Source organism: Thalia democratica, chromosome 4 (genome assembly GCF_965202585.1).
Source record: "Thalia democratica chromosome 4, ktThaDemo2.hap1.1, whole genome shotgun sequence".
Lineage (NCBI taxonomy): Eukaryota > Metazoa > Chordata > Thaliacea > Salpida > Salpidae > Thalia > Thalia democratica.
In genome coordinates this window covers 36147351-36172934 of record NC_139168.1, presented here as the reverse complement: position 1 = coordinate 36172934, position 25584 = coordinate 36147351, and the positions used below count along the sequence as shown (strand labels likewise).

The following is a 25584-nucleotide window of genomic DNA, read 5'->3' as shown; positions in this document are numbered from 1 at the left end:
ACAGAAATATCGAAGTATATATGGAAGCTTAAAAATAAGAACGTAGAATACAAAATAGATTGGGAAATTATCCACCATATTGGCAAAGCAAAAAACCCACAAAGCATTTGCAGTACTTGCATATTAGAAAAGGTCGCGATCGCTAGAGCAGACAGAAGGGATAATCTAAATAAACGGTACGAACTCTTTTATTTCTGCCCGTACTTCCGAAAACTCCACTTCAAAACTTAAATTACTCGTAATACAGGTTTTGTGCATGCTTTTTAATTTTTGTAACTATAATTTTCTTTAAGTTAAAAGTTTTTTTTTTTTCTTAATTACTCAAGCAAAATTTTCAAATTTTCGTAACTTTACAAGCACAAAATTACTTAAATTTACAATATTCAAGTCACAATAAAATTTAGCTTGATTAAAATGCATCTTAACTTAAGCCCACTTATTACTATTAACCTTATTTTAGCAATGTTTACTTTGAAAATCAACTAGAAGATAATAGAAAGCTACATACCATTTTTTTTTTATTAGTGTTGTACTTTGATTTTAAATTTAACTAGAATTTAAACTTTGCCAAAAATTCAAACTTAGTATCATAATTTAACTTGTTTTGTTTTTAGGTAAAATTTTTTTTTAACTATAAGCTTTCATATAAAGCATTTGAGCGGGATTTTAAATTTTAATAGCGATTAAAAGCACAAGATTGTTCAAATTTTTAATAATTACGTCACCATTAAAATAAGCTAGACTAAATTCAATTAAATTTTAAGCTTTATTCATTAATTACACTTTTGCTTAAGCAATGTTTACTCTGTAAATTAACTAGAATAAAAAAGAAAGCTACATACAGCTTTGATTATTATTGTTGTTATATTGATTTCAAAAATTAGCTAAAAATTTAAACTTCTACTAAAACTCAGTCTTAATATTAAAATTTTGATTTGTTTAGTTTCTTAAGTAAAAATTTTCAGTAATAATTTGGTTTTGTTTTAATTGTTTAAATGCTATTTTCCATGACTGTCACATACCTTTTTTTATATTTATTTAAGCATTGACGAGGTCTTTGACCGAAACTTAGTTTGTAAAATAAATTTTTGAAAGAATAAATATATTACTTCTCCTCCAGAAATTGAGATCTCTCTATTTGTTTTCTTATAACCAAAATATTTAATACAGCATTTATGTAGCTTTATAATTTATAAGAAATTCATTTTTCTCATATGGTAGTGTGAACTACATATAATGGTTTATCATCCGCTTTAAATATAACTTTTTGTTATTTTTTCTAAATAATTTAAAACTCAATTTAATTTATAGGCTATTACAACCCTTACTGCTTAGAACAAATGATACATAGGTACAAAATATAAAATAGACCCACTAGTATCAAAAATAAGGCAAACACTATTAAAGTCTCTCAACAAAATGTTTAAAAATAACGAAAATAACGATTTTGTTAAAAATAATTTTTTAACGAAATTTATTATATTTAAAAAATTTCAATCAACTTTATTTTAAATTTGTACTCATTTTATTAGATTACGAACTAACTTTAAATTTTGTTTTATCTGAAATATTATTAAAATATAAGTTAATTTGGTAAATACTTAATAATGTACGTTTAATTTTTTACGTTATATTAGTCGGCATTTTTTTTTGCAATTAAGAGAAACTAAATCATGTTTAAAAAATATAGACATACTAAGAGGAAAAGTAAAAAAAGAAGCTTTAAGTATAATAGTTCCTTTGAAAATCCTTATAAATTAGCTTATAAAATGCTATTAAAAGTTAACAGTAAAAATGAAATATTCCTAAAGAAAAAAAATTAACATCGAACAGTAGAGATTTTTTATCATAAAACATATGAAGGTATATCAAAAGACAAAACAAATAATTACAAAAAGTTAAAAAGAAACAACAAGCATTAGTTAGTTTTTGCATCTGCTAAATAAGATATTGCAACTAAACACATATAATCCAAATGATCTAATAAGATGTCACAAGCACCAATTGATCTCAAAAATATACAAAAAATCCAGTTTAAAATAAATACAGACTAAAAGCTCGAATGATTTTATGGCTGGTCATTGGTGCTTAACTTGCATAGAAGAGCTGCAGAAAAAGACGTAAAAATAATTTAAACTTTCTTAGGTGTAGTTTACGTATTTGACTTTTACTTTCCGAATATACGTGATTTCATGTTATGTTTTAATTTATGATTTTGTCTAAAAATATCGTTTTACAACAACTGATTAAATAAAAAAAATGTATAACAGACTAATTGATCACGTTTTGACTTCAATTTTATTTTTAAGTTTTTTCTTTTCATCTTCACTTTTCATCAAGTCATCCTGAAATAACAAAATTTTAAAACAAATAAAAGTTGTAAATAAATATATTCAATAATAAAATTTTTACTGTAAAAAAATACATATGTTCAGAATACTGTTTACGCATAACTATTTTATTATAAAACTAAAAAAAGTTAAAGACTCATAAAATATTTTTGAGAACAAGTAGGGAAACATAATAGAGTTTATTTTTATGTATAATTTTCATATTATGTTATTTTGTGAGATAAAACTTTTAAATAAATCGTACTATAATGAAAAATTTATTATTTTGAATTTAAATCATTAAAAAATAAAACTATAGTGAAACATGGTAGCAAAAAGAAAATTTAAAATTAATTGATTAGTAATTAAAATTTTGTAATTTAATTTCAGTTATATTTTGTTTTTTAATATTTGTTTTATCATTTCAGTGAAAATTGTTTTAAATACTAAGGAAAAAGAACTGCTAATAAAAGTTAAAACTTATCTGACCAAAAAAAAAGAAAAAATTAACATAAATAACCAAATGAAACAAAAATTCTAACAGCAACTAAAACCTTTTTTTTTATTCATAGGCTTGTTATAACAATGTAACTAATTTCATTATTCATTTGAAGTTTAATATATACTTCAGTAAAAGTATTTACGATTCTATATCCGAGTAAAAATATGCTACGTTTACCTTGATACATGCTTTTAAAAAATTAGAACTATTGCTATTAGTAGAACCTTCAATCCGTCGAACCTTTAATGTTTTTATTATAAGTTTTATACTAAATTTTAAGACCTACTCGGCACGTCTATTCACCGAAAAAAGAAAAGTAATCGTGTTAAGATAAAATGTCAAGGCATTTGTTGAACAAATCTCACAGCAATAAAAAACATTATTTGCGCATTTTCGGCATACGATTTAAAAGACTATGAAATTAGTAGAATATGAATATTGATGCTATCTTTACACATTGTTGAACTTAACACTTTTGCAACTTCTGCAAAAATGACGTAGAATTATTTTCTTATCAGTAATTTTTTTTTTGATTCAAGTTTACTTACTGAAAATTTTGAAAAGTTAAGCTTTAGTAGGATTGGATAAACGCTTGTTATAAACAAATAATATTCATAAGTTCAAATCAGCATTAGAGTAAAAATAATAATTAAGCTATATGTGTTCAACTGTTATGTGTTACAACTTTTTTATAAACATTAAAAGTTTTTTTTATTTAATTTTAAATTTAAGTTAAAAAATTGTCGTAAACAGTACGAAAATAGTGGAATAATACTGTAATGCTACTTTAAACGTGTTTTATGATAAATATAACTCTATTAATACAAAATAAATTGTATATGATAGGTTTTTCGTATTTAATTAAAATTTCATTATTTTACATATAAAAATTGTTTAAAATTCACAAGTTTTCAAAAAATTTCTAAAGTTCAAAGTTTTATTTAAGATTCCAGGTTTTATGACAACCCTGAAATAAAGTAAGTCTTTAAAAGATTGTATCTATTTTAAAGACAAATTTATTGTATTCACCTTGAGTAGAAAAAAATCATCGAATACACATTTTGTATAAGTATTTTCAAAAATCATAAAAAAAAGCATGTATAAGTTAGTCTAATACTATATCAAAATATTCTTAATTTCGTAAGGCCCTAACAACAATGAAAAGCATTGTTTTTTGCAAGTTTCAGTTTGAATATAGAGAACTCTTCATAACTAACTAAGCTACTTACAACTGAACAAAACATAACAGATCTCCATTTTATAAAACTAATCATCGTTTTAATAATTTAAAAATATTATAACAACATAGTATAGTTGCTAAATATAATAAACTAGTCGTTTAGCAATGAACAAACTTGTAAAATGTTGATTGTTTGATAAAGTGAATTTCTTTCTCGTTTAAGTTCACTTATTTCTTCTTCTAAACTTTTTCTTAATTCGTGTTTCTGTTCTTCTAGGCGATTATTTAAATTGGCTGTGTTGTTGTTGTTGTCTTCTTTTATTGGCGCTGAAAATATTGTTAAAATTTAAACTTAATTTTTCATGTTTATTGTTGCTTTAAATATTAAATAGTGTTCAGCAATAACATTACATTTTTTACTCATGTACTTAACGAATGCAACTTTGTTTATTTATAATTTAATTTTTTATATTATCTTAAACAAAAAAAAAGTTTATCGATAAAAAAGTCTAAGGTATTTTAAGAACTTTATTTATCTTATATAGGTATAACTAAAACAGTAACTGCGCTTAAAAAAAGGACATTTTACTATAAATAGATAAAGAACTAAATTCGAGTACTTCAATTTTATTAAAGTATGTTACTGTTAATGAACAAACTTTCTTAAAAGTTGTTAAATAAATTTACTTTTTAAATTTTTTTATTTTTATTATAAGTATAGTTATACTTACGACAAATGTAAAACGTAGGATCATCTTTTTTCCTTTCCATAGTGACACTGTGTACGGCAAGACGAACTTTATTCTGTTCCTTCGCACTAGAAAGCGGCAGGTACACTGGAGGTGCATCAGGCTGTTTTCATCATTATACATTTTTTATAAAAAGAGTTATTAACTTTGTGTTCTGTATTACAAGATTTTAAAAACACAAATATAGATTTTTTACACAGTCTAGTTTTTTCAAATCCAATAACATCACTAATTTTTACATCTCATTGTAAACAAGTATAAGAACAAAAGAAAAAAAAACATATATAATTTTTTTTTCATATACTAACTTATTTGTAATTGAAAATTTCGGTTTTATTTTATAAATAGTCATAATATAACTAACATTTATAGAAAACTTGATATTTTGTGCTTCAATTTTTATTGGAAACAATTCCGGCTCTGAATCGTCTTCAAAAAACTCACCTATTTTTAATTATCAAAAACGTTTTAAAATGAATTTTCCGAACTGTCTTTCACTTTATTAAAACCGAAATTATAATAAAAAGTTTTCTAAGATTTAACAAGTGTTATAAAACTTTAACTGAAAATATACTTAAAAATATCTTAATTATTTTATTTAAAAAAATATTAAAAAATAAACAAATGTGAACTTCAAAACTTTTAAGTATTTAGATTTTTAAAATAAAATAACTAAGGCGTATACGAGCTAAAAAAAGTAATCTGAAGTAAAAACAGAGTTAAAATTATTAAAAATGCATACCTAATTGTGTTAAAGTGGTTGCGTTAAGTTGTTCTTCCAACCCATTAACTTTTAACTCTAAGTTTTTATTTATTATTTCATCTACGATGTCTATATCCATTCTTAGTTTCAAATGGCAACATTTATTTATTTCCTTTGTTGCTTGATTTGTTTCTTCTCCGTTTTTCAATTTATTTCTTATAGCTGCCCAAGATTAGTATTGTAAAATGTTGTTAATAGTCTACAGAAATTTACTGTAAAAATACAAAAAATATGAAATGCCATAACTGCATATAAATTATTATTAATAATACTCTTTAATTATTAAATGTTATAGAAGTACTGTATAAAGAACTATTTTCAGCTGAAATAACAACCCTAAAACTAACACATTGATGTAAAAAGATTTTTCTTCTTACTAACTCTTCCCAACTCAGTTACCTTCAAAAAAGGACTCAATAGTTTTACACAAGATGTGTTCGGTTTAACTTGCATGTTTAGTTGGATCGATTCGTCAGCTTGTATGCATACTATTTTGTTGAACTACAAATAAATGTTGACGAAGAATAAAATACCCATATAACTATATCTTATTTTGTAGTTAAAAATTTTGTAAAATTTTACAATTACATAGTCAAAATAATTTTATTAGACCTTTAACAATTTTTTTAGATGTACATTTCTTTTTATGAGTAAAAAAATGAAACAAATTAAGATTAGTATTAAAATTTTACTTCTTGAATGTTGTTTTAAAGATCTGACAAATTAAAATCATTTTGTCATTTTATTATTAATAAAGCCAACGAGCTATAAATATAGTTATTTATAATACTTTGAGTAGTCAAACTATTTTTTTTAAGTCCACATACTTATTATTAATTAAAAAATTAAACTATTACTATTATACAGAAAATTAATAAAACTTAATGCATTTATCAAATATTAGAAATGTATAACATTTGTTATAAATAAATTTAGTCTAAGGCTAATGTTACACACTATTTTAACTAAACTAATTCGGTGTTTTTTCTTTTATAATCATTTTTGAACAAAACTTCTTAAAAAAACTTTAAATATCTTGGCTTTATAAGAGTGAGTAAATTGGGATGGTAAAATAGTTTTGATACTTTAAATCAACAAAAAAATCAGTAGATAACAATAAACTTGCAATATACTATCGTTTTTTTGATTAATAATATTTTTTGTAGTTTCCAAACAGTTAGTTTTTATCAAAAAATGCCTTTATATTTAGAAACTTCTAAATATTGCTTTATAAACACTCTGAAGTAATGATAAATCACAAAATTATTTTTTCAAAAGACTATGTTTAACTTAAAAAAATAAAAAAAAAAGATTAAATATGAGTAGAATAATTTAAATATCAGAATGCTTTTTAATGTTTATATAAAGTATATATCAAAATAAATAAATTATGCTTAAAAAACTCAAAAAAAAAGTCTAAATATAAAAAGATTAATTCAAACAACTAGTAAAAACATAAATTGTAAAAAAGAGAAACAAATGCAGGTGAACTTAAAAAAACTTTTATGACTAGTAGATTTAAAAACTACAGTCATAATTAGCTTACTTTCGTTTAAATTTAAAAACCAAATTTTTTAAGATACTTAACCGAAAAATATAACAATAACCATCTTAACTTTTTTATTATAATTTTTTAATTTAATTTTATTCTTTCAAACCTCTTTATTTTCTGAAGGTTTAGTAATATTATTTCTCTCTAAGCTTTTATTTTCATTTAGCTGGTCGTTTCTGTAAGAAAAACATGAAACACTATTATATTGGTGTATTAACATCTAATATTAGAAAAGTTTAAACTATTTTAAACAATATAGAAAGTAGATAGTGAACTAGCATTAGGTATAAAAATTACTTAAATCTATGACTAATAAATATATTTGAAATACTTAAAAATATACTTTAATGTTTTCGAGCAACTTTTACTTTCTTCAAAATTAGTCACATCCTCTTTTTCTCTACTATCACCTGATGGTGACATATTTTCGTTGTTATTGTTGTTGTGCGAAGTTGAAATGTCACCAGTGGCAGGTAATGGCGTTTGCAAACTGTTTAAAACAGTTTCTTAATATTATGTAAAACTAAAAAAGATGCTTTTAGCATTACAGTATACTATATAAAAAAGTGGCTTTAAAAAAAATTATTTCATAAAAAAGTCTACCTTCCATTCAAACTGGAATTCAAAATTTTATCGATGCTTCCTGAAGTTGAGTTGTTATGAACGGGCACTAGAAATAACAGGTATTAAATTAAACAAAATGTTATTGTAATAAACAAATTTAAGTAGTTTTTTATAATCATCAACTAAATTAAAGAAAAAAAAGTAACTAATTTTACGTACGTATTATATGAAATATAAAGTTAAGTTTTTTATTGAGACTATAAGTTTCTGGCTTAGTATATCAACATTTATAAAAGAATTATCAAATGAATTTGCACTATAAGAAAATCAGAGTTCATAAAAAACCTTGTTGGTTGACTTGTGGGAAAGTGGAGCTTCTGGTGGAAAGATGCGAAAATCCCAACGGAGTGGCCTGATGAGGAGGAATTATGTCGTCAGACGTGAATATGCTGATCGTGTCGAGGTCCTTACTGGCATCTGATTGGCTGGTGAAGCTCTCTAGGTTTGACTTCAAAGATATGACGTCATAGCTTGATTGCTTCGATGTACCAACTGTTGTATGTGTGTATTTGGTGGTTGTTAATGAATCATTGTCTCTTAAAACTTACAGTAGTCTTACATGAATGAATAAAAAATAAGTATAGATTGAATTTATAACAAAACAAATCAATACTTCTTCTTCAATTTCATTTCTTTTGTAGTATGAACAAAAAAACGCTTTTAGTTTAACATTTACAGGGTTGCCACTCGTTTTTTCATAACTTTCCAAGTTTTCCAAACTTCTTCCAGGTTTTTAAAAGTACACACTTTTGGGTCTATTTTTAGTTTAAAATAAGAAACTGTGTTAAATAGTATAAAAAAATTAAAAAAGATACTGTTTAAATTGATGATAACAATTTTTTTTTTATATGATTAATTTATTAAGTCAAATCAAATTTTACTACTGAACATGTGAAAGTTGTCAAAATTCCAGGTGTTTCTAGGTTTTTTTTGGTCATTTTGTTGAAAATTTCAGGTTTTTTTTCAAAATTTCTCAAATTCAAGGTTTTTCCAGGTATAGTGTTAACCCTGTATTTACAAACAGTAATTAGAAACATTACGCATATTTGTAAGTGTAATTGAAACTTATAAAAATAAATTCTACAAATACAAGTAAAATACTTGTCCTATATAGTATAAGTCAAGAAGTTTACCTGAGCTTAAAGAAGTCATAGATTCAGATGAGGTTATAAACCCTAGAGGTGCCGTGATATTATTGTATGTACACTTTTCGTCTGATTGCGAGTTGCTATCATCTGGAAACTGTACAAAAACTTGCGCTTTGTCGAAAAATGCCCAAAGACTAATTGTTACAGCGCTGAAACATTTATTTGTCTAAAATTTAACATTAAAACAGGAATTCGATAATAAAAAAGCTATACATATAGTCTTAAAATTAGTTGTTTAAAGTTAGTCTTGTTAAAAAAAAGTAACTAATATAAACAATTAGAGTTTAATAAACTTAATACAGTTTTTGTTAACATAAGTTATTTTTAAAATGTTTATTTAAAATACCTTTTCAATTTTTAAAACAGAGTTGACTTGCTTATACAATTTACATAAATAAACATACTTTAAAAATTAAGTTAAACATTTTTCTAAAACAAAAATAATGAACATTTATTCTTGCTAAAATAATTAAGAGAAAATATGATCAACCAACTTTAAAAAATTAACAACAATTAGCAGAAATGTCTTCTTAGTGGTAAATCATTGCTTATAGATCAAAAATATTTACCTCGTTTCTTGTGTTTTCATCAGTTTTTCTGCATCTTTTTGTAAAGTTTCTGTTTCATTCTGAATGTTTTCAATCAACTTCAGCAAGTATATAAACTGGAAGTGTTCTATTTTCACTTGAAGTTTCTGAAGTTATTTGTTTAAATAAAATTTCACTATATAGTTTTAATGTATTTCTAAAACAATTCATCAGAAATCTTAAAAATCTTTTTTTTTTAATGAAGTATATTTTAACAAAGTTCTTACTGAAATAGCTTGAAGTAAAAAAATCTTTGGTACATAAGAAAATTCATACGGTAAAAAGAGTATTTTTAGATTTTGATATAATCAAAAGTTTACTTTTTAATGGGCTTAGTATATAAAAATTCTCAACAAACTTAACAAATTATATTATTTAAACCTTTTCACTGCCAGCTAATACGTTTAAAACATCACCAATGTTTTCTTCATTATCTGTTTACAAGTATAAAATTGTAACTTTAAATAAAAGGCAGTAAGTTTTACAAATAAAACTTTTGTACTGTTATAAAAAGGGTTGCTAGTTTTTTAGGCAACAACAACCATTAATTTACTTTTTAAGTTACGAAATATATTTAATTAACAAGCATTTCATGTGTTTGTAAGCAGTATTATCTACTCAATAAAACAGTTTTAATAATATAAATGAAATGCTTAATTGTAAGAAATTTAAAAAACGAAAATAAGGACGATATTTTATTTATTTATAATGATTTTATTCAAATTTTAATAGTTTGATAAAAATTATACCATACAAATATGTTTACAAAAAAAAAAACTCTGAACTCTAAAATTTTTAAGCTGAAATTGGCCCGAATAGCTTTTACGAGTTGCAATCTTGGTTAAACTAAAAAATATACTGATGTCACATAAAAAAAAACTTTTTGTCATCCACAAGTTTACAGGAAACGAATCTATAAGCGGCTCCAAAACCACATCGTATTTATTCTTGTCTCGCCTACTCGGAGACGAAATGAACCCTCCATTTTTATCTGAACCGTCCTCACTACTGGCTGGTAAGTGCATGAAATCCAACCATAGCTGCCGTATGAAAACAGAAAACAAATCTTTGCTTGCGCTTTCTTGTAATGTTTTGGCTACAAAATATCATATACATATATATCTAAAACTCTTTTAGCTTCAGATAACTTTTAAGTAAACTATTTAGAACCAAATGTATATAGCGTACAATTTAAAGTTTTTTACTATTTTTAGGTTCTTTCTTTCAGTTTTTAAATAGACTATAAAGTTATTTATTATAGTTTTGGATTTAAAAATTTTAGCGTATAAAAGTATTATTAGCAGATATTACACTTGTTTAAACTAACAATTAAACTTTATATTTTCTTTGTTTCCGTTTATCAGTATTGTCTTTTTTTCGTGAATATCTTCAAAATATTTAGCTTTAATTATATCATCGCTTTCTTTGTTCGGAAATTCGTTTGAAAATGAGCTAAAAAAAATGCATATTAAGCTTATATGTTAATATCTAAAACAAAAAAAAGATAAACTTGTTTGTCGTTTTACTAAATTATTTAAATTTTGTCATGCATCGTTATACTAAAACATCTGCTAGCATTAAAACAATAACCTGTAAGAAAAATCACAGCAGATGGTCGGTATACAATGATGCAAAAACGTTTTTTATTTAAAAGTTTTGTTTATTAAAACATGCAGCATATCATAAACTTTACTTTTGCTCACCACAAAAATGAAACTACAGATAATTTTATTAAAATAAACACTTTAAAATTTTTGATTAAGTTCAACATAAAGGGTGCACGACTTTTTCTGTTAGGACAATTCAAATTCTTAAAAAAATGTTTTAAGGGCCACAACTAAAGATATAACGTATATTTGAAAAAAACAAATTTATGCAGGTCTTATTAATTTCCATAGTCATTTTTTCTTAGAAAATTAAATATATTTTTTTTAATATATGGCCAAAATAAGTTTCAATAAAATATAGTAATTTTTATTAATTATCAAATAACTAAAAAAAAAATTTTTAATGAAAAAATGGCTGTTAGACATTAATAAGACCTACATATATATACTTCCTATTAAAAAAATACATATTACATTTCGAGACATGGCCCTATAAATTTTTTTTTAAGAACTTTATTTGTCGAAGTTTGAATTGTCATGTAACCCAATATAAACAGTGAAAAACAAGAGTTCTTTTAAAACTTTTTTTCAATAACTAGTGGTATTTGTTTTATAGTTATTACACTTTACTTGCTAGAAAAACAAAGTAGCCCAACAAACTACCTATACAATTTTGAACCTTTTAGTTTGTCCAACAAACTTTGAAGATACCTCATAGAACAGTTTTTACCATTTCTGTTGTTCGTAACTAGAAGTAAAAATTGAGAATAGATAATTTAATGCAAGCAAAACTAATTCATTAAAGAAAAGTATTACCAACAAAGTATACTACAAGAAAAACCTATAACACTAAAAAAACTATATATTTTCTATCTGTTATACGGGTATAAATTAATTTTCGAGATAATTTAATTTGACCAAAATATTTCTCTTAGTACCAAAAATATAACAGAAAAAGACAAACAACTATTTCCTAAAAAAAATTTGACTTGTAGGTTTCATAAACTAGTTAACTTAAGAAATTAAAAGTACCTAATATAAATACTAGTATCAATTGAATTTTTAGATCATTTTGTTATCTTATATTGTTAACTGTATAAAAGTTTGTGCTCTTTTATTTTACCAACAAATTTAGTCAATAAAAGGTTTTTAACTATAGGTGAACTTGAAGAAAATAGTTGAGTTTTAGATTTTTTTATTTTATTCTAGTTTAACAATAGACAGGGTTGCGACTTGTTTTTCTCAAATTTCTCAAAATTTCTCAAATTCCAGGTTGTTTTTGCCTAAATTGTCAAATTCCAGGTTTTTCCAGGATTCCAGGTAAAGTGGCAACCCTGAATAGATTGATTAATATAAAACAAAAAGTAACAAATCTTTTACTTAGTTAAAAGAAAAAAACTATGTTTTTGATTACTTTAAGGTTTTAATTGTATATATATATATATATATATATAAGATGTAACGTTATAAGGCGTTAAATCCTGGAGATCCTGATAAGCTAAGCTTATCGGAATGTATACCACAGATGTTCTTGTGCTAAAACTTTATTTCAACTAACGGCGTTTCACTGCTCTCAAATGAATTTAAGAACAGATCTACGGAGTCTATTCTTAGAGCTTTTTGAGACTCCGTAGATCTGTTCTTAAATTCATTTGAGAGCAGTGAAACGCCGTTAGTTGAAATAAAGTTTTAGCACAAGAACATCTGTGGTATATATATATATATATATAATACGTCAAATTTTTATTAAATTTTAGTTTTTAAATATTTTTTTCATGAATTACAAATTTATTTTACAAAAATAGTATAAATGTATTTATTAAATATACCAAATGTGATTGATTATTTTTCTAAAGCATTTTCGAAGAATTTGAAAGAAATAAGATTTCAATTCATTTAAAGTTATTAGTTTATTAAAAAAAAAACACATATATTTTTAAAAACCCTGTCTTAGAAAGTATACTAAGTTATAAACAACTTACTTGTAAGATCAGATATTTGAAGTTGTAAACCATCTGGTATTAAATTTTCATACTTTAGGTTATGTTCCAACCGTTTAAAATATTTTAGTTCGTCGCAACTTGGAATTACCACCTGCAAAACGACAAAACTAAAAATGTGTTTAAAAAAACTTTTATTAAAAAATCAACTACTCAACACTAAAGATTATTTAAAGAATTCATGAGAAATATTTCTATTTGTTTAATGCTTCTTTGACTTTGTCCTCTAGAATATCAGTTAGCAAGAAGGAAACTTACTTTATCAGAAAATTGAGGCAACTTTTTTACAAACCGAATGTTTATTAATTGTTTAAAAATATTTTACACATAAAATTAGTCATATCTCAAAATATTTTACACAAAAACTTAGTTATATTTCTACTGCTTGACTAACTTTTGGCATGATGCACTCCACTCTGACGTCGGTGTGAACATTGGACTGGTCGTTCACACTGTCGCTGTTCACATCGAAGCCGAGGTGCGTGAGCATGTCCCGCACGCTTTTCACCGTGGATATTATCAGCTGCGACATCCAATTCAACGTGGTGAAGTTCAAAGTCAGCAGCGGAGCAGTCACCTTCATCAGCAGGTTGGCGTGCGGAGCTGAAATCATGCGTGTTGTTAAAGTTGCACAAAGAACCAAGTTGTGAGCAACGTAAACTTGGAAACGGTTGATCAGCAAGATTGTTGTTGTTGTTGTTTAGCATTAGTAGGTTTAAATTTTAAAGTTCAGCATTAGTTATTAAAATTCATAATTGAACAGAAAAATTATACTTTTTTTGCAATAAAATTATAGTTTAAATAAAACTTAATTACTTATAATTTTTTTTTCAACTACCTTACAAAAACACACTTTTGGAAAAAAACATCTTGATAACAAAAAAACATATGTATATTGTGTACAGAACTTAATTTAAAAAATGAGTAAAGTTACATTAAACTTGCATCAAACTTTTATACCCTAACTAAAAAATACTAGCTTATACAATTTTATGAAAAATTGTTAAAAAAAATAGAGCTTGCTACCTGGGAAATCTGACATATCTGGGTAGAAGTAATCTGTTAACTGTACAGACACAAAAGGTAAACTTTCAGGTAAGTGGAGACCATTTCTGTCGCAACAAATAAGTTTGTCGTGTCGCCTGTCTAATTTAATTGATGGAGATGTCACCTGGAAATTTATAACAACTTCCAAAACTACTTACATTCAAAAGTTCTAGCGTAAAGTATTTTAGGTTAAAAGATACAATAAGTAGATACATTTAATTCACAATAATTAAATAAGTTATTAAAAGTTATAAAGGAAATAATTGCTTAAAATCACCTGTTCTATTTCGATATTTCCTATTTTCAAATTAGTGCATCTTTCGTGTAGTTTTGAAGACGTTCCAGTCTTTTTGAAATTAGCTGTAACACATGAAAATTAAAATAACACTTTAGTTCAATTGAGTAAAAAATGATAAATTTAAGTTTGTAGTTCTTTAAATATTCTATTAAACACTAGCCATCTTTTTACAAGTGATTTTGTTTTTTGTAAACAATTTTAATTTTAATAAAAAACCAAAATTACCCACATACTATTGCTTAAACAAACTTATGTTTTTTAGCACAGTGTAGTCGTGCTTGAATTTCATCAGTATTTCTTCAGCCCATTTGTCTCGACTCTCGTTTATTTCGCCATAATTTCTGAAGTGACTCCTCGTTTGACCTGTTATTGAATTTAAACTTGAAAATACACATACCTCTTATCTACCTTGATCAAAAACTAGCTCGAATAGTTGTTTTTTTTTTAAAGTTACAAAACATTATCATATCGTTTATTTTATTGAACACTTTGTAAAAAAGACATATAAAGTATCGAAAAAGCTTCAGTTTTAAAACAAAAAATGTATAACTAAGTTTTTAGAAGTAATAATAAACATCTAAAATTTGCAAAGTTGATCAGTTTGTTAAATACTAACAAACAGGGATATTAAGTTGAATAGATAACAGTTATATAGTATAAAAATTATAGTTTTTTTAACTTTTGCTACAACAGTAACTGTAAATTCATAAAAATCATTGTTAAAGCATCACATAAAAAAGTTATTAAAGAACTTTTATATAAGTAACAACTTCTGTTTTTGAGATATGCTATAGTTTTTATCAATAACTTGATAAGAAATTATACAAAACTAATAAAATTTAGAAAGTTGTTTTTATGTAAGTAACTAACATAAAAAGTTAACTTTAAAAAATACAGAACTCGAATAAGTTTTACTATGATAGTTTTGCGAATCATTCCTGACTTTTTTAAACTGTTCAATGTAATTTTTACTGTTGTAAAGTAGTTGATGAAAGCAATAGCAAGTTTTAATAGATTTCGTTTTTATCAATTATAAACAACTAAAAAAAGCTTGAATAAAATTTTAAAATATATACTAACTTGAAAGTTGCAAAATTAAGTTACCAAGTACAGTTGTAAAATTTTGTAACATTTTTTAAACATTTTCATTCTATTTAGAAAATATAAGTTTCTTAAGCAATATTATCTATGTCCATCATTAAAAGTGGGTCAATAATCCCACCTTAACTTAAGGTACTTAGGTCATAGACCTTGAAATGCTTTAATAAGTATATACACATGCTTTTCGAATGACGTATTAAAACAACATTAGATATTACTACTCAAATATTAAAAAATGGCAAATGTAAGCTTATAAGACTTATATTTTTGTTTCTTAAACGGAAACCTTTTTAAAACAAAAAATAACTAGTTAAGAAAAATAACACTTTTACAGACTACTGAAAAAATTATTAAATGTAAAAAACATATCAAACAAAACTGAATTACCAGACTTGTGCATTGGAAACATATCCAGAGAAACTTTGTTAATATTCATTAAAAGTGCTCCATCATCAACTAGCTTGCTGCATCCCAATTCTAAAGGTATTAATATAACATTAAAACCTTTTTTTTATAAAAAAAGGTCTAAGTAATTTCAAATACAATGATTACAGCTACTACATTACGGAACTTAAAGGAGGTTTAAAAAACTTAAATACCAGTTTAGTAGAAGCATGATGTATGATACCTAACTTCTTATTCTTGCAAATTTTATTCATACATGTTCTCTATATAAACAAATAGGGCTTACTTTGATGTTGTTTTAAAGTTCCGTCATCAGCAATGACTAAATTTATTTTTTCCAAATCAAAATGGAACGAGTTTTCGTAAATGATATTTTTGTTGAAATTGATGTCGTTGTCAGACTTGACAAATCCCAACATAGAGTTGAACCCAGTTTGGGTTGTAATTGGAGCTCTGCTTTGCTCTTGTGAACTAATTTCCTGTTTTAAAATAAAATAATTCAAAAACTACACTATAATTATAAATTGTTTTTGTTAAAACTAATAACATTAAAAACTAATCGTTTACAAAGACACTGTGGTACTGGAGAATAAAATAAAGTTGATCCATAAGAAATTGATAACCTGAATTTTTTTTTTCTGAAACTTTAGTAGGATGCATTAAGAAAAAAACTTATATAATTAATATTCTTTAAACCTGATCAACATAGTACATGATGTGCAATAAAACTTTTTAAGGACTATTGATTAATAAGATAATATTTACTATATAAGCAAAAAAGGAAACAAAATTAATGGTCGACATAGTTAATGTGATTTTTTTAATAACAATAATAAATAGGAAACAAAGAACAGTGTGGTAACTTTTTTCAAATATATTTATTTTAGGTTTTTAGATTTACTCCCAAGTTTAAAAAAAAAAGTTTTTTGAACCATTTTTAGTATAAAGTTAAATTTAAGATGAAAAACAGTCTTAAATAGTTTAAAAATGTTGGAAAAATGTAGTGCTATTTTAAATGTGTTTTATATTAAACCAATTTTAATTAATATAAATCAATTTTGGTGTAAAAAGATATTTTGTATCTGATAAAATATCATTAGTTTACATGTTAAAAATTTTGAATTTGTCAGGTATTTTTTTCAAAAAATACTAAATTCTAGATTTTTCAAGTTTTTTGTGCCCAGGTTTTTAAATTCCAGACTGTTCTAGGTTAAATGGCCACCCTAAAAAAAAAAAAGCTTTGATAAAATTATTTTGTCATATGAAAACAGCAAATTTGACAAACACAAAAAAAAAACTTAAAAAATTTATGTAGGCTGTTCATGCTATATATTAAAAAAATTTCAAGTATTCAGAAATACCAACTTTATTTTCTAAGCTTCTTTCGTGTTTCATAGAGTTCTTAATAATATCGAAAATGCTTTTCACGCACAGCATGCTGGCATGGACTTGTGCAACAGTGAACACCCATTGAACGTCATCAAGTGACAAAATTAACCTGGATGCTATCAAAGAAAGGTCCGTCGTCTGTAGAAAACGTGAAAAGTGTTCTTGTAAAAAAATCTTTAATAAACAGACAATTTCAAAATATATTTTAATTTATTAAGTAAACTATGAATTACTTAATCAAAAGTGGACTATATTTTTTTACTTATTTATTAGTGGAAACATTTAAACTTTTATTTTATTTTAATTACATAATTAAATATACTTAATACTAAGAAAAAAAACCTTTCTTCTCAATGTTATAAACAGAGACGCTTTGTTAGTTATAAGTCTAGTCGTGTTGTTGTGACTGGTGTTATCGAGAGTTCTCAATTCAACTCGCATCGTTTGCCAAGTCACCTTTTTAAATGTTAAAACCTGGAAAAAACAGAAATTTAAAAAGTAACTTAAAAAACTTTGTTTTGCCGAAAAAATATTGCTATTCATTAAAAAGCTTTATCATAAACTTATAACAAATTGTAAGTTCTGAATTTTTACAACGTACTTGTTTTAATGGTTTGTTCTGTATTCTTGTAGTTCTTAAATCACAGTTGTTACCATTTGGATCTGTGCTAAATACTAGCAGTTGTGAAAGCTGTTAAATAAACGATATTATAAGTACTTAACTTGTTAAAATTTAATAAACTAACTAAAATAATATTTTATTTAAGATTAAATTTATAATGTTACTACAAAAACATATCTTCTTTACTACTACAATACCATGATTAATAACATTTCTGAATAAAATATGTTTATATCTTAGATGGTAGGCATTTAACATTTAGTATTAAGATTAACTTTAACGAACAAAAGTTAAATTCAAAACAGTAATATTTAAATGAAAATTTCTACACTATTAGTGGTATAAGTTTAAAATAAATTTACAATGATTTCAAACTTTTAAATAGGTCTATTCAAATATAATTTAAGTTATATGTAAAGTATTTTGAAAACTAATAATAACTTTTTTTAGATAAGATACCAACAATTATCACTTATTTAACGTTAAAAAAGGTCTAACCATACCAGGTTTTTAATTTAATGCTAGTAATTTTTGAAAAGGATTCAAAAAACAAAACCTTGATAGAAAATGTGTATTTAAATTAAAAGAAGACTGTTAACAAAATACCAGTTTTTTATTCTAATAAGTAGTTATTATAAAGAATTGCAAAGCAAAACACTGATAAAAAATATGTATTTAAATTCAAAACTTTGAAAGTTGTGATGCAGATTTTATTAGACAAAGATTGTATACAATATGCTTATTTACATTAATCTTTATTGATTTGAAACTTTTTTAGTTTAAAAAATAATAATGTTTTACATATCTATCATTAACTACTTATAACTTTACAAAGATTAATTTAAAGTAACGTTATATTACAAAAAATAAAATAAACGTGAATACAAACAAAAAGTTTATAATTGAAAACTTCAAACTTGAAAATTTGCTACAAAAGCAGTTGAAGTGAACTGAACATTTATTGAGTCAATTCTAACGGCTATTCCTTCCAGAATTCTTTGTATGGAACCGTAGCTTGTGTCTCCGCTAAAAACATTTATAATAAATTACAACATTTTCTCAAATGTATGTTTTTAACTAAAATAAAACTAGTAGTTTGTGGAAGTAAACCTAGCAGAATCTTGTATAGGTGAAGGTCCATTAGGTGATCTTGGCATCTCGCATGTTGACATTTCAACGTCTACTGAGTCTAAAATCTGTGAAAACAGAATATAAAATTAAGAGAAACCAAATATGATATTTCCAAATTGAAGATATGATGAATAGTTATTGATAGGCATAGAAAGTTTAGCGTTGAAGTATACTTATTAATAAACAACATATGAAAACATAAAAGTGTAACTTTGGCAAAAAGTATCATACAAAGTTGTTATGGTTTATTTGTAGCAGTTGTAACTATTTTAAGTGCAAACGTAAACAAATTGATAAAGCAATCATACAATTCTAAACATATATTAAATAAAAAACAGTTTAGATAAGGATTAGTCATCTTATTTATGTTTCATTAGTATATAATACAAAAACAAAGTAATGTTTACTTTTTTAGACCAATAAAAGTAGAAATTTTATTTAATCTTTATTTTTTTAAACCTCTGCATTTTTGGTATTTTTACATAAGAAAATTATAGTGATTTATAAAAGCATACAAAACTAAAACATTTGAAACCTTTAAAAATAGTATAAAATGCAGTATTTTATATGCAATTAATTTATAATTATTTATAAAGGTAGAAACTTGTAAATATAAATTATATAACCAGAATTGAAGCTTACAGACTACTTTAAAACCTTGTTTACAGAGAAAAAAAAATCAATAATTGAATTTTTATGAAGGCAAAAAACTTGGCATCATTAACGAATTTGAAAATATTTAAAAATAATAAAAAACTTACAATAGATATAGGCGTTGTTCCAAGTTTTGTAAACGGAATCTGTTGAAATTTGGTAGTATATTTAATTATCTATCAGTTACTAGTTATTTTCAAGTTTATGACTATATAAACTTAGAAAGTAAACTTTAACTAGCTATAGTTTATGTATTTCCCCAAAAACTTTAATAAACAATGCTAAAATGTTTTAAGGTGAATGTTATCAGAAAATCATCTTTTAATATCAAATAAAAATATTTGAATGTAATATATACTAATATTTTAGAAAAATTTTAATTAATTCAATTTTACTTTAAATTTGAAAGAAGAATTAATTAGTTTAAACAGCAATTAAACTAATCTAGAATTGAATACTTTTATTAACAATGTTAATATGTGATCTAAAATGTTGATTTAGCATTTTTTAAAGTTAAAATGTTTGCAAAAGAAAGTATTTACCTTCACAGTAACCTTGTTACAAATGGCATGATCAATCTTCAACCAGGTAGGTAGATTTAGCAAATTTTGCAAGGCTTGACAATTAAACTCAAGATTACTAAGTTCTCCTTCTCCACGCAACGTTGACAGGTTTATTTTATCAGGAGAAAGATTGTTAGCAAACCTGTTAAAAATTTGTTTAAAAACTACAGATCAAGATACTTTTATAAACAAATAGTACACAGGGTGTTAAAAAAAAGTTAAATATTTTATAAATTTATGTTTATATCAATTTATTTTAAAGTAGTAATATAAATAGAATAGGTATTAAATAAGTAATAAATTTATTCTTAAGCTTATACTAATATAAACTCTTATTTAACTAACCTCATTTTATATTTTCTTATATAAACATGTTACTTAAATAAATAAAAAGCTAACACCATAATGTATTACTTTTACTAATAAATAAAATGTTCTATACATGTGCAAGTTGTATAACAAATATAACAACTATCAAAAACTTTATCAATATGCAATCAAAAAAGGTATTTGAGTGTATTTTACAATTAATACTTTTAAATAATACTTTAAAAACAATTTCCGAAATGTTTTTGTTCTATAAAATGCTAAAAATTTTGTAAAAAAATCGTTGGCTTGTTACTTATTAAAGAAAAAAGTATAATTTTTAGTTTCTTAGCAATGATAAAATAAAATTATTTTGTGCATTATTATTCTATAACAACTATATTACTAATTATATTCTTATTTTAACCAAGGAAATTGTAAAAAAAACTACTGCTACTTTTATAATCATTTTATTAAAAACTAGTTTGAGTAAAATAATTGGTTTCATAAGTTTCAACAAATATACATTACATAAATTTTATACACAGGGAACAGAAAATTTGCATAAACAGGCTGATAACCCAAAATTTTCTTTTATGTGGGTTTTAAAAACTTTTCAAAAAACAACAATAACATACCAATAAAGAATAAAAAACAAAAACATAACAGTTTTACAAATATGAAAGAAAAGAGTTTAGAAAAGTAATTTTAAAATTAATACAAAAATAAATCATATGAAACAAAACTAACTTTGATAAATGCTTTAATAACTGTTTCTTAATAAGCATAGCCATCTTTTTCTTATCCTTTAGACTTTAATTTATGATAAAAACCCTTTAACAATTTTAATTAGTAGAGTTGAAGTATATTATTTTTATAGCTGGATATGTTTGACTAAAGTATTGCCAATATGTTAATTAACTATTATGTTAATAAAGTTGTAGATATACAAATACTTGAAATTACACTGAATAGCACACACTACACAGCAGAGTTACTAGAAACAAAGAGTAACACTAAATAAGCGTTTATTTCTTTTAATTTAAAACACATAGCTTTGGTAGTAATGTGGCAAATTGCCGCTAGAATTATGATAACTCTGTTACAAAGTATGAACTTAAAAACTAAAACTTTCAAAATTTACATTTTTCAAGTTCAACTAGTTTTTTAACAGTTAGAAATTTAATTAAGTTACTTTTTACTTCAAATTGTAGGCTGAAGCAATTAGAATGCACTCATGGTTGCTGCTAAAATCTTGAAAAAATTCCAACTTTGTTAAAATATCAAAATTGGAATAACTATCTGCTAGAAGTTTTAAAAACTGCTAGGTATTAATATATAATGTTTAAATTAGTAAATTATTAGTAATATTAATTAAAATCAGTTCAATTTTTTTTATTTTAGTCTATCAAAAAAAAAATTTAGTTATAAAGTCAAAAAAAACACTTTTCCAACTTTTTTATTTTAAATAAAGTTTTTATTCATAATCTACAAAGCAATCAAAACTGTTTAACATGTTTTTTGTTTAAAAACATTGAAAAATTAAAATTTAAGCGTAAAAGATTTTTGAAAACACACATTTTTTAAATACTTTTTTTTTATTATTGAGCACAGGTTTTTGAGTCTGAAAATACTAAAAGTACAAGGGTCAGGTGTGTACTTTTTTTTATTAGATACATATAAGTAAAAACAGGGTTGGTACATATAAGTAAATTTTTTCATTTAGCTTTACTGAGAACAATTCAGCCTGACATATATATTTAAAGTAAGGATAATCCCCTTTAGAAATCATTTTAGGTAATGGGGAGTCTTGATTAGTACAATTGTAGTCTCTGACTTCAACCAGTTTTACATCAAAAATATTTTGAGCTTTCAAAATCTGCAAAAAGCAACTCATAGCTTAGTTACAACTCAATAAAATAAGACTAAATTGTAAAAATGGTGATTGACCTCCCCCCTATGCCCTTCATAACAAACTTAGTAATAAGTTTTAAAATAAGTGTTATATCTAATCTATTACTAGTGAAAAAATTTAATATATATTACCAAATACAATTGTTCAATTTAATTAAGCACTAAGTAAAAACATTATAACCAGAAGATTTAAAATAAAACAACATGCATTGTTGTGTTTTATTAAAATTAAAAATGAAACGCTTATACAAGTTTAAAAATAAGTAAAAATGTTTATTATAGTATTTTGACTAATACTTAAAGTTGATACATAATTATAAATCCTAAACTCTAAATAACTACAATGATTGTTAACGTCATATCAGATTTAAAAAGCTTACACTTAAATTAAAAAAAACCTTTAATGTTTTGTTCTTGTAAAAAAAAAAGAATTGTACCTAAGATTTGTACTCCCACAAAACTTAGTACTTATATTTAAAAGCTAAGTTTTAGTGTTGTGAATATATCTATTAACTTTAAACAAACAGTAAAATATATGAATAAACTGCTAAGAGTTTTAATCTAAAAAGTGTTTGGTATAAAGCGTTTAAGTAAGAAATTAAAACAGTTCAACCAACTAAGCTCTGAAAAACATAGCTGATGTAAACAAATTCAAACAAACAGCTAAGTTTTTGAACTAAACTGTAACGTTTAAACTGTATTTTTTTTAGTTTCATAACTATGACTTATATAATCAACTCAAAACAAAATAATGAAGATTCTTAAATTTTTTTTAGAGATTCAACAAAAGGTCTTAGGCATTTATATTTACAAATACTGACTGATTTTGTCATTAATAACTAAATCTTTATTTAGAAATAAATTCACATTTCAACTTGATCTTAGAAAGATTTCTCAAGTTTTTTAAATCAAAAATTTTCAAGGATTTGAACTGAGAAAAACTGAGATTCTTAAATTTTTAAACAAAAAAACTGAATTAGCCTGATGTTTTTCAACTTAAAAAAAAAAAGATTTAGCCAGACTTAGCCTGACATGCACGAACCCTGTAAAAACTAGAAATAAATCTCTGTAAAAATTCCCAGGAGATTTTTACTTTAAGAATATATTATTATAAATGTATAAAATATTCAATACTTTATTTTGATTAGTTTTGATAAAACTTGACATATGGAATTACAAAATAAGATTCATATTTGGATACACTTTTATTAATCAACTGAGATCTCTTTAAATTGTTAAAAGGAGTGAAACATTGTTTTGGTAATAAAACTTAAAAACTTGAAGTGATATCATTCTTCATATTTATAAGTTAAGACTTTTATTGTACTCAAAAAAGTAAAAAGTACACAAGACTTAAAATTTGCAAAGAAAATGTCTTAAATGCTTTTTTTATTATTATTTTTTTTATTTCATTTAATTATTTATTTTAAAAGGTTTTTAATAAGGTTTGGTGGTGTAATTTCTCAAAAAAAATTAATAAAGCTATAATAATGGAAAGCTTAAAAAAAACAGTCAACAAATGCACAAAAAAAATTTCACACAGTTGTATAAATTCGTAAGCTAAATCTCAATATTGAAAAAAACTATTGGTTTCACTAAATTATTTTAACTCAAGTCTATACATGTAATCAAAAGTTTTACATTAGAAACTTCGGATTTAACCTGAAAAACTATTGTTATACAAAAACTTAACAATTGTTTGTATTAAAACTCTGGCCAAATTTAAAAGTCCCTAATATGTTCCTAGAACTTTATTACGGTAGAGTAGCTATCGCCTGTAAATTCTAAACGCTTTTGATTAGCTAGAGTTTTACTTACCATTATTTTAAGTTTATATTTTCTAAAAGTTTCTCTTTCGATTTTTTTTTTTATATTTTCTGGTGAAGTGAGTTAGAAGTAATTGTATAAATTAACAAATTGGGTAAAATTCGTTAGGAACAGGGGGTTAAAATGTTTTTAATAAACAGCTGAATTACTATACCTTGTTATCACACACACACTATTATAAATGAAAAAAAAAATCCAAAATCTAACTACTGAAGTTGAATAGAAGAAACATGATATGATTTCTTCAATTATATCGTCATGTATCTAGTCTGGATCAATCAAGTTCAAATATAGAAGTTTTTTTTTTTTTTAAACTTTTTTCTAAAAATATATAAATCTTAATATAGGAGATATACGAAAAAAAAATGTTAAAAAAAGAACAATACACTATTGCAGTTTTAAATAAGCATAAAAAAATTAGTATTTACTAACTGTATTTAAAAAATATTGTTATATATCTTAAAAATAAAGTTTGCTTATAGAATTATATCCAACACAATTGCCACTTTTACGATCAGTGCATCATTATAAGTTACTTAACATGTTATTTTAAGTTAAAAAAAGAAACTTTTCAGTATTGAGATTTTTTTTCTAAAACCCATGGGGCCCATGGCTTAAGGATCAGCCATTTGAATACAATCTAAAATCAGTTGTTGAGCTTTACAAAAAAAAAAGACGTTTTTAGATTACTTTCAAGAATTAAAAAAATAAAGTGATAAAGCTAACAAAATTCAATCAAATTTTTTTATGGGCAGAATGACTTTATTAATTAATTTACTGACTTCAGTACAGCATTATATTAGTTAATAAAGTTTATTACGACCATTAGTGGCTAGGAAAAAAAAAATTAGAAAAATATTTTTTTAGAATTTCATTCTTGCTGCAGTCCGGAAGCATAGATTTTATTCAGCTTAAAGCCATACGTTTATAACATTTATGTATCTACAACATTCATCTGTAAATTAAAAATTCTGACAACTCTGTCCCAAACTCCCAAACGTGTACACAAAAAGATAGCCAGGAATTAAGACTTTTTACTAGCATAGCATTGATAACTTGATAGCAATTTAAATGATTGCTTGTTTTTAATCGACATGTCATCTTCAAAAAATTTAGTAACGATACAATCAAATCCAATATTTTAATTACAGTGCAAAGTTGTTTATTCTTAAAAAGTTTAACTTTTATAGACTTTTTGACTAAAAATAAAGAGCCTAAAACTGTTAAAACGCATAGATAAAATAATAATTTAATTATTTTTGTGTTTGTTTTGTTAAAGACAGGT

The 25584-nt window shown here is 24.3% G+C and overlaps 1 protein-coding gene across 1 annotated transcript; it reads right to left on the bottom strand.

Annotated features, from left to right (window-relative positions):
* Positions 1–1707: 1707 nt before the first annotated feature.
* Positions 1708–21394, bottom strand: LOC145834160 (bridge-like lipid transfer protein family member 3B). Its single transcript, XM_082941524.1, has 31 exons — positions 21309–21394; positions 20232–20394; positions 19797–19835; positions 19015–19100; positions 18822–18930; positions 17884–17973; positions 17625–17756; positions 17259–17420; positions 16180–16372; positions 15876–15965; positions 14637–14750; positions 14367–14449; positions 14069–14213; positions 13437–13645; positions 13025–13136; positions 11706–11790; positions 10763–10887; positions 10316–10531; positions 9817–9869; positions 9418–9542; positions 8834–8997; positions 7986–8192; positions 7680–7746; positions 7420–7566; positions 7183–7252; positions 5872–6025; positions 5504–5686; positions 5126–5205; positions 4744–4864; positions 4188–4339; positions 1708–2345 (listed from the first exon to the last, which is right to left on the bottom strand). The coding sequence occupies exons 1-31, from the start codon at positions 21350–21352 to the stop codon at positions 2280–2282; spliced, it is 3786 nt and encodes a 1261-aa protein (XP_082797650.1). The 5' UTR covers positions 21353–21394; the 3' UTR covers positions 1708–2279.
* Between the last annotated feature and the right edge of the window lie 4190 nt (positions 21395–25584).